General features: G+C 35.0%; 3 protein-coding genes across 4 annotated transcripts in view; 2 read left to right on the forward strand and 1 right to left on the reverse strand.

Moving 5' to 3' along the window:
• LOC145911590 (uncharacterized) overlaps positions 1-5596 on the forward strand; it is a 30449-nt gene extending 24853 nt beyond the window's left edge. Inside the window, exons 74-91 of the mRNA XM_082998985.1 lie at positions 18-191; positions 252-425; positions 650-829; positions 903-1004; positions 1069-1246; positions 1305-1405; positions 1473-1691; positions 2065-2295; positions 2581-2806; positions 2872-2999; positions 3093-3279; positions 3344-3491; positions 3781-3972; positions 4031-4245; positions 4300-4475; positions 4791-4928; positions 4983-5136; positions 5193-5596. Of these exons, the coding sequence (XP_082855111.1) occupies positions 18-191; positions 252-425; positions 650-829; positions 903-1004; positions 1069-1246; positions 1305-1405; positions 1473-1691; positions 2065-2295; positions 2581-2806; positions 2872-2999; positions 3093-3279; positions 3344-3491; positions 3781-3972; positions 4031-4245; positions 4300-4475; positions 4791-4928; positions 4983-5136; positions 5193-5419 (3150 nt within the window). The 3' untranslated portion in view covers positions 5420-5596. The remainder of the gene's footprint in view (positions 1-17; positions 192-251; positions 426-649; positions 830-902; positions 1005-1068; positions 1247-1304; positions 1406-1472; positions 1692-2064; positions 2296-2580; positions 2807-2871; positions 3000-3092; positions 3280-3343; positions 3492-3780; positions 3973-4030; positions 4246-4299; positions 4476-4790; positions 4929-4982; positions 5137-5192) is intronic.
• LOC145911591 (wee1-like protein kinase 1-A) lies at positions 5596-9100 on the reverse strand. 2 transcript variants are annotated; one of them, XM_082998987.1, is made up of 11 exons: positions 8947-9100; positions 7825-8653; positions 7708-7756; positions 7464-7633; positions 7051-7172; positions 6728-6874; positions 6558-6647; positions 6349-6431; positions 6055-6225; positions 5848-5993; positions 5596-5782 (listed from the first exon to the last, which is right to left on the reverse strand). In XM_082998987.1, the coding sequence occupies exons 1-11, from the start codon at positions 9029-9031 to the stop codon at positions 5605-5607; spliced, it is 2070 nt and encodes a 689-aa protein (XP_082855113.1). In that variant the 5' UTR covers positions 9032-9100; the 3' UTR covers positions 5596-5604. The 2 variants fall into 2 exon arrangements, with proteins under 2 accessions (XP_082855113.1, XP_082855112.1); XM_082998986.1 differs by having other exon boundaries at positions 7825-8659.
• A 2648-nt stretch (positions 9101-11748) lies between these two features.
• On the forward strand, positions 11749-17500 carry LOC145910577 (sorting nexin-17-like). The gene is made up of 14 exons (XM_082997758.1): positions 11749-11884; positions 12484-12558; positions 14443-14560; positions 14627-14691; positions 14937-15047; positions 15758-15848; positions 15921-16081; positions 16147-16239; positions 16303-16427; positions 16494-16677; positions 16734-16811; positions 16870-16956; positions 17021-17080; positions 17139-17500. Exons 1-14 carry the CDS (start codon positions 11828-11830, stop codon positions 17241-17243), a joined length of 1410 nt encoding a protein of 469 aa, XP_082853884.1. The 5' UTR covers positions 11749-11827; the 3' UTR covers positions 17244-17500.
• Positions 17501-18352: the final 852 nt, after the last annotated feature.

An 18352-nucleotide genomic window follows, 5' to 3' on the forward strand; every position in this document is an offset into this window, starting at 1 on the left:
GTTGTTTCTTTCAACAGGATGGCAATGTATTGTGTGGCAAGCGACCATGTCATTCATCCACATGCACACACCCAACACTTGATGTTTGTGGTTGTCCCTTGTGTGATAGCTGCTCATACTTTGATGAAATATACAACAACACTAGTCAGTTTCCAGACATAGAAAACACATGCAATCTGTGTCATTGCGAGGTTCACTTTTATATAATGATATATGAATTGGAATATATAACTTTTATTTTATTTTTGCAGGATGGTAATGTAGAATGTATTAGTAAGCAATGTAAAGAAGTCAGATGCAATAACCCCGGTGACGATGGGTGTGGATGTCCATTTTGTTTGCATTGCAGCTACATGGGAATAGAATATGATAACAATGAACAATTTGTTGATTCAATGAATAAATGCAATCAGTGCACTTGTCATGTTAGTGTGTACAGTAAAGGTTCCCGTTTTTGTGTAACATTTCAAGGTTTTTATTTTAAAGTATTATTCAATGAAAAAAATTCAACACGTAGATTTAGTAGCTAAATTTTTTTTGGGGTTTCTTGAAAGTTCTGTAATCTTACCTAATCCTACAATACATTTTTGGACTGCTGGATTCCATCATTACATACATGCATTTTGTTTATATCAGTTTTGTGCTGTAGATGGGAACAGTTCATTGTGTTCATGTCAGATGTCCATCTGTGCCATGTTCAGAACCTGTTATGCCAATTGGTGAATGTTGTCCCAGGTGTGTTGGCACATGTGTTGTGAATGGCGAGACAATAGAAAATGGAGCTGATTACACTTTCCCGACCAACCCCTGCAATCAGTGCACATGCTCGGTATGTGATTTAATTGGGGAGTTTTCAGGTTTTTTTTTTTTTTCATGTAATTGTTTTTTTTTTAACTTTGTAGTTTGGTTCGATGACATGTGTGCAACAACAATGTGGAAAATCTTGCACTCATCCAATACCTGGAAGTGACTGCTGTCAAGATTGTTCAGGATGTTATTCAAAAGTAAAACAACATAGAACATAAACTAACACCTTCTAAAACAAAAAAAACTGTTTCTTATTATCAGAACCAAAGGTATGAAAATGGTCAAGTTTTTGTTCCACAAAACAACAACTGTCTGCAGTGCTCGTGTACACAGGGAAATGTTGTCTGTCATGAAATGCAATGTCCTTTACTATCATGTACAAATTCACAACCAGTTCATGGTCAGTGTTGTCCCAAGTGTCCACAGGCATTAACCAGTGGTTAGTATTTTGAATGATGTTCTGATGAGTCCAGTTAATTGTGTATCAATTTGTCAAGGTTGTTATCACAATGGACAAACTAAGGAATCAGGTACTCAGTGGATAATGAGAGATGCCAGCATTTGCAAAGAATGTGTCTGTACTTCTAGTGGACAAACGGTGAGCATTTTCCAAACACCATTTTTTTGTGGTAGACCATTATAATCATAATATTTTTGTGTATCAGCAATGTATCACAATGACATGTGATTCCACCTGCTCTCATCCAGTACCAGTTCTTGACCGCTGTTGCCCATCATGTGAATCTTGTTTTTATAACAACCAAACATATCCAGCTGGACAGTTGTTTCATCCAGACCCTTGTCGTGACTGTATTTGCAATCAAGGCAGTGTCCATTGTGTGATAAAAGCATGCAGGCCAATAAATTGCCCGCAAAACATTCAGGTGGATAACCACAATAACTTCCTGTGTATTTTATGTTTGCAGTCACTCAAACTTGTGTGTTTAATCATGTAGGTGTTTGTATCTACAGTAAATTTGCTGTGATTTTATACATATTTCCTTAAATATAACTATTATTATGTCCTTCTAACCAATTGAATTATGACTTAAACTTTATTCTAACAATTGTCCCAAGTCACAATTTTGTTGTAGTATTTTTTGAAGAAGTTTATGTTTATGATGGATTTTTGCTGCTGTCCAGTCCTTTCCTTTGAATAGGTTATCCTATTATTTTTACCAAAGTTTGCAAAATTTTTTTTAACACCTAACACTTTTCCAAACCTTTTTTGCTTTTTGAACTTTAATTTATAAACAGGTTCATGTTAGCAATACCTGTTGTCCAAAATGTGCAAGTTGCATTGATGGCGGAAATTTGTATTTTGATGGACAAGTGTGGACAGTGTCTAACAATCCTTGTTCATCTTGTCAATGCCATAATGGTGTTATCACATGTCGCACAGAAACCTGCTTGACTGTTTGTCAATCCACTATTCAAATTCCAAATGTATGTTGTCCTGCATGTGCTGGTTGCGTTCACAATCATCAGGTATGCAAGTTCCTCGAAATTTTATAGCAGTGGACATTTTGAAAAGTGAAGATGAAATTATACTTATTTTGTTGTATTTACAACTTTTTCAATTCAGATATGAGTTAACTTCTTTGTTTTGGCCAAAATTATCCATATATTTTTTCAAAAATATAACGGGTTATCCCAAGAGATGTTTTTGATTAACGAAATAGAATATAAAAATATATTGGGTGTGCCCTAAAAATATTTTTGCTGAAAGTATCACATGCCTAAAAATTTTACAGAGTAAAACATATTTGTCAGGTTTATGAAATTGGTGACACTTTTGAGCGGAGTCCGATGAACCCCTGTGAAATGTGTCAGTGCATTTTAGGGGAGAATGGTTTGCCAGCCATGGTTTGCCATCAAGCATTGTGTCCATCTTTGGCTGATTGCCCTCGTTCCTGTGTAAGGCAGCCACCAACAGGTACATGTTGTCCACATTGTGCTGATGAATGTTCATTTGGAAATTGCAACCAAGGTATAAGAGGTAAAAGCAACTTTATACAGCGGATATTGTGGTCAATGAAGTTCAACTTACAGTTTTGCATGTAGACTTGCGAATAGCCTCACCAGAAGACGTTTGTTTAAATTGTAAGTGTAATCACAATGACACATGGGTATGCAGCTCTTTGGAATGTCCCAATCTTGATTGCCCTGCAAGCGATCGATACACACCAAAGGTAAAACATGCAGTGATACATTGTAGGAAAAACTTTTTGTCAATATATACCTTGTATTTGTGAAATTTGTTTTAATAATTTATGAATATCCAGAATTCCTGCTGTCAAGTATGTGACAAGTGCTACCTTTCTGTTGAAAATACAAAAGTAGCAAATGGGGAAAGGTGGTATGTCAATGAATGTACCTCTTGTCGGTGCACAGATGGGACAATAGTTTGTGAAGACAAAGTATGCCCAAAGCACCATTGTGCTCCACCAAGGGTTCCATATAAACAAGCAGGTTGTTTTATTTGTCCCATACATAAAAAAATTGAAAAATGACAACTAATTTTTTTGCATTGCAGGTAAATGCTGTGAAGAATGTGTTGATCCTGACCAGGGCTGTATGTATGAAGGACATTCGGTTGTATCCAGACACCAATGGCTGGTGGATAAATGTACCACATGTCATTGCTTTGCTGGCAAAGTTAATTGTTACACAAAAATATGCAGGTATTACTATTTACATAGAAGTAAACACCTAGTGTCCAAAATCAGTTTACTTTAAGAATACATGTTTCGGTAAAGCAACATCATCAGTTCTGAAACACAAAACAGAAAATTTTTTGTTTTTTATTTTTTGTGTGTAAAATTTGGTGTTATTTGTCTTCAAATATATACAATTGGTTCATGGGGAGAATATTCTCCACATTTTCCTGTGCTTGTTCCACCTGGTGGAAAACTTTTTGTTTTGCCCTATGCCCTATGTAGTCCTTATGCTTGAAAAATAATTGTTTTGAAGAATGCTGATGTGCAATGCTGACGAAGTTGCCACAGTTGTTCCCGGTGAATGCTGTCCAACATGCATAGCAAACCCAGGGACTTGCGTTGCTTTTGGTGATCCACATTTTAGAACCTTTGATGGCAGATTGGTTACATTTCAAGGCACATGCAAATACCTATTAACAGCAGATTGTATGTTTGGAGATTTCAGGTACTCTGGTCGGGTAATTGTGGAATATATAATTTTAAAATATTAAACGTTTTTTTAGAGTGGAGGTAAAAAACACAGACCGTGGAGGAGAATTTGGTCGGGTTTCCTGGATAGATAAAGTTTATATTACAGTCTTTGGCCACAGAATAGTTTTAAATAATCATTATGGTGTCAGTATTAATGGAACCACTATTCCACATTTGCCTTTTCTGTTAAAACCGCATTTGTTTATTGATAAATCAGGAAGCCACATACTTCTAAACACTGAAATAGGTTTGTGGTGTACACAAAGGTCCTTTCTAGGTTTTTAAAAAATGTATTTACTAGGCGTGCTTGTAATGTGGGATTCCAATGAAAGACATTTACAAGTAAATGTTCCCAGTGTTTACAAAAGAAAAACTTGTGGTTTGTGTGGTAATTTCAACAATTATCCCCAAGATGATCTACGCATGCAGAACAGTAGGATTGCAACAGATGATGTAAAATTTGGAAATAACTGGAAGGTCAGTGGTATAATATATAATATGTTTCATAGTATCCAGATAGTGCAATTAAAATGAAAGTATATCTGTGGTAGTAAACTGGCTGTGGGATACGTTGTATGATAAAGGTCAAAAAAGGTAAATTTAAAGTCAAGGTAAAATTTTAATCTTAGCTGCACATGCAAACATGCTGTAACTGGTATGGTGCAGTGAATAGTAAAAGTTTTTAACTGCATGACAACAAAACATGTGTATTACTATTACAACAAACCATGAGAATGTAAACAGCATTGTTTTTGAAAGTGTATATCTACAAGTATTTTTATCATCATCCAGGTTAATACAAGGAATTCCTCATTGTGTCCTGATGCTGTAGCATTTGATCCATGTGCTATGCGAACCTATGCCCAGAGAAAGTATGCTAACAGAATTTGTAAACTCATTAATTCTGAACATTTTGCTGCTTGCCACCAGGTTTGTATTTATTTAAGTTTCAGCTGAAATATGTCAGAACAAACACTTTTTTAGGTTGTCAGTCCTGATATATATTTTGGTGCCTGCGTTCATGATGTTTGTGCCTGTGGACAAAATGACCACTTATGCTCATGTGGTGCTATAGAAGCTTATGCTGCACAATGTCGTAAAGCAGGAGTAATTATCCACTGGAGATCAAGAATATGTTGTAAGCTCATACATAAAAATTAAGTGCATTACAGGTAAAAGATTGTCTTTTCCTAGTTATACAATGTCCAACAGAAAGAGGTTATATCTTTGATGAATGTGGGTCACCATGCAAAAGAACATGTGCAAATAAGAACCTACCACCAAATATTATAGCTGAGCAATGCTACATGCCATGTGTGTCTGGATGCCAATGCCCAGCAGGCAAAGTAGAGCATCATGGTAGATGTATAAATCCAAGTGACTGCCCAGAGTATATTTCATCTATACAGACTATTGAATGAAATCAGAACTTGCAAATAGTTAATCTTTATTAAACAAAAGAAACAATGAAACCACAATGCAGCAACAAGTTACAGTTAAAAAATTCGTGGAACATCATTGAAAAACACCAAAGCATGATTATGTACAAAGTGGAAATGATTGATTGAACAAAAGGCACATAAGTGTGGCAGTATAAAAAATGAAACTAACATATGTTTGAGCTCATGCTGCGACTGCATTTTCTTCCCACAAGTCGTGCCGATTTTCCTCCCCTCATAGTGTTATGCTGCTTTCTTGTTGCACTCAACATTCCACCTCGTTTAGAAGCCCAGATGGGTTGGTAATGACTGTCACAGCTTGTCTTCCGTGCATTTTCTAATTCTCTGTAAATGTATGTTGTACATCAGTTAGTTAATGTAACACAAAATACAATCATTGTAAATGTTACCTTGTCAGAATTTGTATTTGGAATTTCTGTTCATTTAGCTCTTTCTGTAATTGTTGTTTGCTCTTTTTGCAACATTTAGACATCAGCGGATGCTGAAGTAAAGCACTAGCACATGGTCTCAAAGATGCTACAGGATTTGTCAAGTTCTAAAGATAAAGAAAGATGTATTAGGACCTTCACAGTACAAACCAATGTGAAATCACAAACCTTTAACAACTTGTTAAATTCATCAGAAAATTGTGAAAGGTATGGTAAACGACCTTCTCTTATATTGTGCCATTCTGGACCATTTTTAGGCAAAAAATTACCACTGGTCAGTTCATATATTGTCAATCCAAGAGCAAAAATATCTGCTTTGTCCAGATTCGCATACTCTTCCTGCAACATCAAATTTCAAAAATAAAATATCAAAATATTTTCATACTGATAGAAACTTCTGTTTTATGCTTATAAAAAATTAACAAATCGACTTTATAATGCAATACAACACAAACCAATCACCTGCAAAACTTCGTTGGCAAGATAGCGACAATCTCCTTCTTCGACTTGTGGATCCTCCATGCACGTTACATGACCAAGATCTCCTATTAAATAAAATAAAACAGGGCTTTGTGGCATCAAGTTATCGAAATCGACCAAAACTATTCAAACACATGCTTCAAAATCCTACAAACAAAGTTATTTGAATTGGATTGTTAGCAGTTTCATACCTATTTTATAAAGTGTTTCCTCCAAAAAGGGTTTCTCATCCTCACCAGGACTGTCAAGAGATTTATTTTCTTTGCAGATAAAAATGTTTCCTACAAACACAACACAATCTTTTGTTATAATAATCAAAATCATGGAAATTATAAACTATATTTATTGAAAATGAATATACCTGGTTTTATATCCAAATGTACTAGGTTTTGGGAATGTATGTATTTAAGACCCTTAGTAATTTGCATCAAAATATCTTGTGCATCTCTTTCATTGATAGTTTTGCCCATTTTTCTGTTTTCTTCCAGTACATCTGCCAGGCTTCCACCTTTAAAATCAAACAGTTACTTTGCCTACATTTGCTTTCAAAATCTAAGTTTGTGTCTGTTTTAGTGGAAAAAAATAACTACTCCTGGTCCGAGGACAATATTTGCCAGAAGAGTGGTTTTGCGCTCATTGGACTTTTGACACAAAACGTTGTAAAAACTGAAAAAAATCACCTACCATTACAATACTCATTTTGTATAACCATATGATCGTCTTCTGCCCAGGCAGAGTAGTAGCGAACCACATGTCGATGTTTTCCAAGGACTGCATGGGCACATACTTCACGGATGGCATTTGCCCTAAAACAAATAAATTGTTTCTAAAATCAAATCACACTATTGCACTACAAAATAATCAGCATGTTTGATTTGAAAACATATTTTACATTGGCAACAATTTATGGCTGTCTGAGGTAACAGCAACATCCAACAAACATTCCCAACAAGTGATAACTTAAAGCTTTTTAAATCCAAGTTAGATATTTAGATTTCATGAAAGTGAAAATATAAGACAAGATTGGGCACATAATTCCTGGAAAAATAAAAATTGAATGAAATAGTAGGTTAGTAACTGCAATTTGTGTAACATACTCATCTATGGATCCTGCCAACGGTTTCTTTGACCTCTTAATTGCATATGGGCATCCATCAAGACGATTCACACACTTGAAAACTGAACCAAACTCCCCATCACCAATTTTGCAAACTTCATGAAACTCTTGAGTATATCTTGAAATATTATTTTCTTTCAAATGAATTCTCTGAAACAATAAAAGGAATAACATAAGAATTTAATTAAAGCCAATTTTTTTCTAAAATAAGGATTTTGTTTTACCTTGGCAGGTCTTTCATTTTCTTCATCCATGTCAACTTGGTCATCTTGCCTAGAAATGTAACATTTATTTAGAGTCACATAATTTCATTAACATTAATAGTAATAAACAATATATACCTTGGTCTTTGAATCCTAGTTCTTTTGGATCTGACTGTTCTATTATCAGGTGTAAATGGGTTTATGTTTACTTGTCTTGATGATGGTGCAACTGGAATTTGATGAATAGGGGGAATTTGGGTTAAAGGTGTTCCAACAGATGCATTCATGAAATTTGTAGTTTCACCAGCAGAATCTCTGGGAAACTGAACCCTTGAACGTTTGAATGCCAATGGTTTACGCAAAACTTCAAAAGTTCCTTCAGCTGCAGTATCACTCATGTTAGTTTCCTCCAAGTTGGGTTTCAATTTCCTCATTAATGTTTTCGGCGTACGTGGAGTGTCAAAAAGAGTTAGGGCCCGTAATTTCCGCGTGTGTGGAGGAGTTTCTGGAGGGGTTCTTACAGGTGAGGAACAAGAAACACCAGAAGATGATGTAGGGGAAACTGAAATACTTTCCATGTCTTGTCGCAAAGGACTTTGTCGATTATACATAGCTGTGCGTAATGGTGAGGAAAAACAGCTGTCCGAATTGTTTTCATCACCGCTACTAGCGGAACATTCAATCCTGCCACATGTTCCATACAAACGGTCTTGTCGTAGTGGACAGCACTTTTCATTAAAACTACAATTTTCTTTGTATCTTTGAAAGGGAACTTCACGGCTAGAACTGCTTTCAAACTTTGTCGTAGTCTGATTGACTCTATCCATGAAAAGGTTGGTGGGTGATAAATTCACTTTATTGTCAAATCCTTCTTTCGAAAACAGTGTTCGTTTAATAGGTGAAAGGAGGCATGTTGATACAGGTTTTCTCCAGCACAGCTCACTTTTGGAGGGACTTGACAGGTTTTCTTCATCTAAAAGTAACAGATTTAATTTAAGCTCAGCATTGTAAGATTTCTCATGTTGGGTTTTAAAATTGAATGGATGTTAACACAATATCCAAAGCACCATATTGTGGGATTTTGAAACCTTGATTTCTCTATAATGAGGATTAAGTGCTAGGATTAAAAAACTGTAAACCATCAAAGCAGATATAGTAAATAATACCAAAACAAGGAGATTTATATTATTGGATAACCAACATTAACACTTATGTATACCCGAACTAGTTTGTATACAGTAACCACAAAATGCACCCTACCTTTTTCTGGTGTAAGAGCTTCATCGCTAAAATCAAGAGCAACTTTGATTTTTCGCAAAGTTGGGGAGGTACATTCACAGTCCATTTCAACACAACAGCAACCTTTATTCAAAGATGGATTAGTGTATATAACCTATTTTGCAATGCTACACTGAGCTACTGAAAGAAAACGTAATTCACATGAGTTCCAAAGAAACAAAATTCTCCACAATTTGCAAACTCTGTCCATGCTCTCCTAACCTGGCTTTCACAATTACGTTTTGTAATGTCTTGAAACCAGGCTTAAATGAAGGATGCAAAAAGCGCGCGAACTATACGCATGACTAACTGTGCTTATACATGACGTCACACCCTTTTTCCCTCATTTTTGTTTAACCACTGAGCGAGGCATGCTGGCTTTTGTTGACTTCACTCTTGTCTGTACCGGGAAAGGTGATTTTCACAGCAGGTGTTCAGGCATTTGTTGGGAAATGCCATCAATCATAGAACACAACAATTAACTATGCTAAGTTAGAGATATATACAAGCACTTCCTTAAGCAAATCGTTGGCGACCGATAAAGGCACCTGCCTTTTGTGTAAAGTTTCCCCTGCAAACATGTTTTTTCTATTTTTTTCATAAAAAAAATATAACTATGTTTGATATCGCGTTGCAGTTACCCTCCAACACATTTCGATTTTGTCCCGGACCGAATATTACGTAGGCCTAGCCCTAGGCTATATTTTAATTCCGAATATGAACTACGAATATTACTATAATGTGGCCAACACAAATTTGAACAACTACCCCTTAAATCGTGCTTTTTCAGGGAAAGAGAAAAAATGGAATTGCACAAAACAAACACTAGCGCATATTGGGACACTAAAATATAGGCCTGCATAGGCCTTGACTTACAAACAGTGAGTGTTATTTTTAAGACCAATACGAAAGTAGGCTATATGACTCCATGAAATATTCGGATTCGGTCCAGATAATCCAATATTTTCTTTCTTCACACAACCCTAACAAACAACATTGGTGTTTTATTTGCGGTAGTATGCTATTTTCAATTGCTGTCAAAAATAAGTTTATATACAAATACAGAAAATATCCGATCTGTTGGCTTCCTTGACTATTTTATGTTTCCCGCGTTGTTTGCTTCGGCGTGAAAAAATGTTTGCCACTTCCTGTGGCAGCAAACTGACACACGTGCGTTTCATTGCACCCCTTAGAAACACCGCCCAATCTCGTGCGTCAAGAAGTGTGAAAGTCTTCCGATAACAGATGTTATCGTGTAAAAGACCACCCGTTGTCCTGCTGGCGCTATTGGGTGTTTTTGTTTCGACATCAAGAGTGCTTTCGTGGGACAACAATTTCGCTGTGTGCTATACCGTGGGCGATATTTTCCATTTCATTCAGTATAATTATACACTATACGAAACTCTTTTAGAAAGGATACCTATATCGACTTTCGCGAGCTTACGTGCTTTCAGGTAAAGAATTACGGCCAATTATAGTGTTCCGCTGCCTAGTTCTGTGCTAAAAACTAGACATAACACAAGATATGTATTGTTGATACTTTCACTAAAAGCTACGAAGGATATTTTTATGAGTTTTCGGGCAACAACATGCTACATATCCTAATGTCATTTAATTTTTAACCAGTGTGCCGCGTTACACTGATGTGCCTTGAAACGGCTTCAGTTATGCTGCGAAAGTTTCGTAAATTAACAATAAGTTATGAAATATTTCGGTATGCGTTGTGTAAAGTCACAAATATAAAAACGTATTATAGGCCTATAGCTTACAAGTGTTTGGATTTTACCACCAATTATTACTGTAGTGCTATTTTTGAAATAGTCAACCCAAAAGTTAACATTGTAGGTGTTGTTCCAAAAAAGGGATGTATGACACTAAAATTTGGTGTGCCGCGACCCAATGCTGAGGATCAAAGTGTGACTTGACCACCAAAAGTTCGAAAACAACTGGTCGTTGTGTCCCCCTTCTTACATAAGAATTATGGTGCTGATATTGATTAGCCTGCCATTGTGCTTCATCAAGATGAAGAAACAACTTGTGAAGTGCATGTGAATATTGATAAAGCAACGTCTTGTAGGCTAATGTACCAGTTGAAATTGTGGACAAGACTCTCGCCCTAGGGCAAATTGAGACGCCTGAAAATACGCATACATGAACAAATGCAAAGAATACGTTGCGGCCCATTTGACCTCCTAAACTCACGTCATTGGGGCCGCGGAACTGTGGACAAAGTTGTGACAATTTTGCTGCATATTAAAATTCGTCTCATGAAAATGTTTAGTTCTTTAGTTTTTAGAAAGTTTGTGTCAATCTTAATTTGTGAAACATGGAAATTTATTCAGAAACGGCGAAGTAATGTGCGTTTGAAGTTTTTTCTACAGGAAAAAAGTTATATCGCCCATTTTAAAAGTTTTGTTTCTGTCTTCTTTTTTGTCATCTCACGCAAGAACGTGAAAGACAACAGACACAGGCTGTCGTAGAAATTGGAATATAAACGGCGAAATTAGGTTCGATTTTGTCAAGTTGGTTCTCGTTGGTCATGGACCATGACATAATATGTATATTATAGGGTCTGGTCTGCCAGATTGAAAAAGTGACGCACACAAATTGTTTTCTGTGATCTTTCCAATGTGGTCTGTCCAACTATATTGGAGTGAAATTTGACTTGACCTAATGGCCTCAACATGAGAGAAAAAAGATTACTCAATATTAGTCCGCTAAGTTGTGTATTGATTGTATGATTTATAATAAAAAATGTACTCCTGAGACACTGCTACTGCAGTTATAAACTGTAATATATAAAAAAAAACTTCTTTGAAATTTATTGTTTTGTAGAACAAATGTAAATAAATGGTTTTTAAAAATGCATTTTTCCATTCCTGACACTGAACACATTCAGGGATCTTCATCTTCTTATGAGGTACCTACTTGCACAAAGAATTATATTTGTATGAATTTCAGTTTTCGACCTCAAAAAAGCACATGCAGCTTTACCATAGTTGTTAAATTCTGACAGAAATATTTTATTTATTCATTTGTAAGTTGCAGCTTAAGACAATTTTCATAGTAATACCTTTGTTTTGTCAGTCGATCAGTGTTTCATTGACTTTGGAATTGTATTGATTATATGAACAGATACTTTTATGTGTAATAATTGTTCATCCTGCCCTACATATTTGAACAACGGATTTCTGTGTACATAACTATATATTTTTTACAAATATTATGTTTTTGTTGCTGCCAGACATATTATAATTCAATAGTCTGTTCTTCTGGCACATTAAAATGTAACTTCTATTCACCGAAGGTTACCCTGAGGAAGCTTTGTTGGATAGCAGGCGAAATATCGGTGAATAGAAGTTACGTTTTAATGTGCCATAAGAACAGACTATTAAATTAATATATTATTTAGTTTTAACCTTTGCATGCCAATTTCAAATGAGGGTGGCTGATGATACATTTTAACATATGGTTTACGAATTTACGATTAAGGTTTGGTAATTACAAAGTTCTTTTTAGGTATTCAACATACACGTAAATGGAGTTTTGCAATGTTCTGTGAGATACAGCCAACTCTATGATTTGAATGAAAAGGTTTTTATTTTTAACTTACCCAAGCTTGCAATTTTACAAAATATATGTTTTTCTTTTATATTTTTTGTGAACTTTTCTGTTAGATTCAAATTGCTAGTTATCTATGACATACATTTAAATTTTAAATTAAAAAAAAAAAATCAATGGATTTATTTTACCACCAGTTTACAAAAGACACTTTATGTAAAACAACATGTTTGGTAACAAAATTTTTTTGAAAAACGTTTTTTGTGCCAAGAAAACAATGCACAGTTTTACAAATCCCGATTTGGTCCACTTTCTGTTATGGCTAGGACAAGATAACTATTTAAACATTCGGGCCAGATGAAATAAATTGGTAAAATTGGTTATGATAAGTTGTGCTACGTTTTACTGGTTATTGAAAAAAAAAATGTTTTAATTCTGCAACCCATAGGTTTGTTTTCTGATTGTGTTTCTCTATTCTACAACAGGTCACTTTAGTCCACTAATACAACATGGTTCAACAGGTTATGTGTATGTCACCTACATACATAGGCATATCCTTTTTAAATGGGGGTCGAAAATTTTGTGGAATTCTTCAATTTACTGTTGTAAATGAAAGTTAATTGTGGTCGAGCATTACAAAATAAGAATGCCTGCGTAATTACTAATCTTCACATAAACGTCAATTCATTTCATGATTGCACAATTCATGATGTTTTGAACATCCAGATGAGAGTATTTGCAGTAGTGTTTGTGCCATAGTTTTATTACTTTTATTTTAAAAGTAAGGCTTTGAATGTATTTTTGGCTAAAAGAGGGATTAAATGTAGATTAACGTATTCAAGAAAACATACAAATAAAAACTTGGCCTGCCATTCCTCTTGTTTCATTTGCATGCGCTAACAGTCTCAAACTTTAAGAAGTACATGTGTATTATCTGCCAGTTTTCAACAACTAATGGCACTTGTTTTGCTAATGTTTGGTAACAATGCTCCTTGTGTGAAAAAATTGCTAGTTTGGACATGACACGTTTATTAGGTCAACATTAAAGAAAGTTTCTGATTTTCACAGGGATTTTGACAAAAAATATACAGTTGCGTTTATTTATCTATCAAAAAAAACAAAAATGGGGGGTCCAAGGGGATATGTTATGAAAATTAACAGAAATGTTGCAAATTACATATTTTTTGCTTATGAGGTAGACAGTATTAATCTGTCACAGAATTTTGCCGCAAAACTCGAGCATGAAGGTACACATTTTATCATGGAGAATGTAAAGTAATTTAGTAAATTTGTGTTACATGCTGTGTCAATAATAAGTCCTAAAAAGTGTTTGTGCACATACGTATTTTTATTTATTCTGCTTGCAGTAATTAAAAGTGATGATATTTTTAAAACCAACTGCAATTTTGCAGCTATGCGCTCAAAAGTGGTGATTTTTTTCAGCAATTTAATATGTGTATACAGTGGTCTCAAAATGTCAGCATTATAATTTGTGTGTCATGTGTCAGCAAAAAGAGTTTAAGCCTAATATTAATAATCTTTAAGCAAATAATGTGCAGTCCAAGTAAAACTGTGTCATAATGCCATCAACATTCATCTATTACACTACACTTATTTAATAATATGCCATTAATACAATTTTATATAAATTTACATTACAGGTTTCATTGGTAGCATGAATATAATTAGTTATATACCGTATTGTGCATTATTCTTGTTGAAATGTTATCATTGTAACAAAAGTTCTCATAATGCAGCCCTCTAGTTTTCTAGCAAGTTTTCTTTTTGCCCTCAGAGACATTTGAGTTTGAAACCCCTAGTGTAGGCCAACTTTGCAGCTCATTGGGGTAAAATTATTGTTCCACTGCACCAACACAGTAATATCCTTGATTTCATGAGAATGTATGTTGTCTACAGCTTAAAAAAGAATTTGGTGCAGAGAGTCTTCCACCATTTCCACCGAAACGCATTTTTTCTTTGAAAGGTGAAGATTTGGAGGAGAGAAAAACACAATTGGAACAATACATCCAAGAAAGTAATTGATTTTGTAAAAAAGTTTGTTTCTTAAATTAACAATAACCAAATAACTTGTTTTCAACAGTTAGTCATGATACAAGTGTATCTGCAAGTGAAATTTTTAACACTTTTCTAAGGAAAGCCCAACAGGTTTGTTTTAGACAATTAACAATGTTCCATCTTACACATTTCTTCCAAAAAATAAAGTTTTAAACTGTGTTCCAAATTTTAATTCAGTTGTTTTCTATGCAAGGTGGAACATTATACATACTGTATGTTGAATAGTTGGTTTGGTAAGAGATGTTATATCCAGATCTGTTATATAACCATCCAATGTATGAACAATTCAAATTCTGAATAGCTTTATTAACCATGTGAATTATGAAAACTTCCAGGAAACTAGAAGAGAGGAAAGGTTGCCTGTCTCGTTGTCTATATATCTTCTAAATGGATCAAAACTTGATCTTGATGTTTACACTACAGACAAAACCAATGATATATTGGAGGTAAGAACAAGTACATATTATGTATGTAGCACAAGTATATACTTATATATTATAGAAAAAACATAGGCGCCAAAGACAGGTATACCTGGCATACTTGGGCGAAACTCTTGGATACGCAGCATACCCGAGTATTTGACCAACGTTCATCATGCATTTTTTTTAATGCTGAGGAAGTCTTTCAAAGTTTAAATCATTTGTAATAAACACCATTTAGCTTAAACACAGTTATTCCTTCACAAACTTCGCATTAGAATAAGTTCAGTTTCAGTTTAAACTGAAGTTCAGTTTATGTAACATTGGATTCATTATCATTAAAATGAGAATAGCGACTATTAAATTCCAAGATTGGCACATATTATACTGTACAATTTGTATTCCTGCTAAACTTGTCCAGACAAAAAATTACCATTGAATAAATGACATTTTTAGTACAACCAGAAATTAGACTAGATAACACAAAAATCCATATTATCCTCCTGATGCCTAACTGCACTTTTATAGTGTAGTGGCACTTTCACAAAATAAGATTTAATGGTGCACTCCCCACTTCATCAGATGTGAGTAATGATATAACATATTGAAATATGGGCAACAGAGATAATAAAAATAGAGCTACTAATTTGTTAAATTGGGCAACTTATCTAATTGTCCAAGTTTGCCCAAACTTACTGCTATTACTTAACAATTCAATATTGCACGTGTATATTTAGATATTTTTGAGAAAACTCAATCTTCCAGAAGAATTGATATATTACTTTGGTCTCTTCCTAATGCGCCATGACAAGGAAAATTTATTTTCAGGTTTGTTAACCTTTTGAAAGGCGATACAAGCAAGAACTAATTATAATTGTATATTTCCAAAACTGTATTTAGTTGTCAGAGCACTTCAAGAGTTTGAATGCCCATATATTTCCTTAAAATCACTTGATGATCGTCGTTTGTATAAAATTATGCTAAGAAAATCCTACTGGGATCAGAGTTTGGACAAAGTTGTAATGAACCATCGTATTGGTCTCAATCTTCTCCAGGTTCAAGTAGGTCTTTATGATGTTATAGTTACCTTCACAGATGATCACATTTTCCTTTTTCTTGTTTTCAGGCAGAAACTGAAGTAGCAATGAAGTGGATTAACTGTGACAAAGATTCAACACAAAGATTAGGTCAATTGTTGAAAAGGGGTTCAAAACTTGAGGTGTGGTAAATTTGGCTATTCTAATATTCTAATATTATTTAATTTACCCATTTTGTTATGTAGTATGTCCAGTTTTGTCAAACACTACCAGGATATGGATATATTCAGTTCAAGCCATGTATTGCCAATTACCCAGATAATAAGTCTGAGGTGGTTGTCAGCATTGGAAATTATGAAATGAAGTTTAAGTTGGTTTTGTTTTGAAATTATATTGTGTTGCTAGACTTTTGAATAATAAGGTCTTACTTGCATAGATGTGAGGACTCGGAAAAAGGGGAAGAGACATTTTCTGTGACTCGAATCAAGTGTTGGAAAGTATCTTCATATGGTAGCAATGAAAACACAAATGAAACTTCAAAAAATCCCCCGTTGCAATTAAGCTTTGAATATTTAGTGAGCAAAGGGAACTTGAAATGGATTTGTCTTATTAGCAATCAGGTATAGTTTTGTAGTTTACAAAACCACATTCATTGACTACGTTATGTTTGCAATAGGCAATTATGATGAGCATGAGCATAAAATCAATGGTTACAGAGCTGCTCCGAAAAAGAAGAGGTGAAAAGATTAAGAAGGTATTGTATGACTTGTTCAAACATCAGTCTGCTTGTAACCAATAAGAAATGTTTTTAGCCTGTTTCCCTAGTTTCTGAGGACAAACTTGCATTCAAACCTAGAGACAAGTCTACAGAGGGTCTATTTGACCCATCAGAAATACAGGTAAATACAATGAAAATTTCACACTATTCAAAACATGCCTTTATATTTTCTACCACCATTGAAGGACATTGATGGAGAAGTAGGATCACTGCATAAGGCCAAAGAGTCTTTTACAAAATTAACTGTAAGTTTTCACAAAACCAAAATTATAAAAAGTGGTTAGAGCTGTTGATTTTTGACAGGGTAAATTTTCTGGCCAACAATATATCTCAAAGACATCTCAAGACACACAAATACCTGCTGTTGTAACCCCAATACAAACTAGTATAGGTGACGATGATCTTTAGACACCTTGGTTGAATACAAATTGGTCACTGTATTTATGTCATACACATTTTGTATTTATGAGGTCTATATCTCGTGGTGCAATGTTGTCACTCAACTGTATTGTATACAAGTGCAATTATTATTTTTTGTTAGATTATATTTTATGACAATCGTTTGTTGATGCATTCCCTTTGGTGACTGTATTGTATTCTGTTGCCAGATAACTTTACATAATGTGTTTGCTATACATTTCACAATAAAAGTGTTGATTATCTTATGGTCGATATGAGTAGGCAAGAATTGTAGGAAATACTACTTGTTGTGGGAAAAACCACCTTCCAGATGGGTGAGAAAATAAGTCATAAAACATGTGCGGTTCTACGCCCCCTCCCCAAAAAATACGCTAGTGCTTGAAGAGTGCGATCACTCTGGTTAAAGAACGGGAGGTTTTGGTGTAAGGCGGATTATGAATTGATCACAAGTGTTATATCGTTGCTCAAGGCCAGGTTTTCTGAACAGTTGAGATTGTAAAAATTAATGCGGTCCTTGGAGACTATTGTGGACAATTTTGCGCACCAAATGCTGGTCACTTGGCCAGACAAAGACTCGACTTTTCAATCACCGTCATCAGTTGGGCACCAAACTAGTGCCAAGCAAGAGCTAAACCAATAGTGCTGTCAGGTGCCGCGTCACAGTAGAATCTACATATAAGCTACATGGAGCCAATAACTGGATGTCTATCCACTCCCCTTGAGAAGATACTGGCGCAGTCATATATGATTGCGTAGCACATGGTCCAATTCAATTTTCGCATGACCGTTGGCCAATTTTCGGATAGTCAGACGCAGGGTGTCGATTTATGCCTTTTTGCCACTGTTCGACACGGGCGGCGTGAATAAATTTTAAGTAACCAGTATACAGTACCTCGAACAGATCAACGCTATTGTTATCTACCAAAGTCCATAAATTGAATTACATATAATTACTCAATTTAGCCTAACGTATCGCCAAACTTGCAACCTTCACATCCAGGGTTGCCAGGGTGGCGGTATTCCCGCCCAATTGGGCTGGTTTTCAACATCGAGTTGCGGGTTGCGGTTTATTGGGCGGGTTCGCCAATGACATTTTC

This window comes from Ascidia mentula, chromosome 8 (genome assembly GCF_947561715.1).
Source record: "Ascidia mentula chromosome 8, kaAscMent1.1, whole genome shotgun sequence".
NCBI classification, from domain to species: domain Eukaryota; kingdom Metazoa; phylum Chordata; class Ascidiacea; order Phlebobranchia; family Ascidiidae; genus Ascidia; species Ascidia mentula.

Coding starts and splice junctions, on each gene's coding strand:
- LOC145911591 (XM_082998986.1), bottom strand. CDS start 9,031: ATGGACTGTGAATGTACCTCCCCAACTTTGCGAAAAATCAAAGTTGCT. Junction 7,634..7,707: donor AAAATGAAAGACCTGCCAAG/GTAAAACAAAAT, acceptor TTATTGTTTCAG/AGAATTCATTTGAAAGAAAA. Junction 6,875..7,050: donor ACAAAATGAGTATTGTAATG/GTAGGTGATTTT, acceptor TTGATTTTAAAG/GTGGAAGCCTGGCAGATGTA.
- LOC145910577 (XM_082997758.1), top strand. CDS start 11,828: ATGCATTTTTCCATTCCTGACACTGAACACATTCAGGGATCTTCATCT. Junction 15,849..15,920: donor CAAGGAAAATTTATTTTCAG/GTTTGTTAACCT, acceptor AACTGTATTTAG/TTGTCAGAGCACTTCAAGAG. Junction 16,957..17,020: donor TTGACCCATCAGAAATACAG/GTAAATACAATG, acceptor CCACCATTGAAG/GACATTGATGGAGAAGTAGG.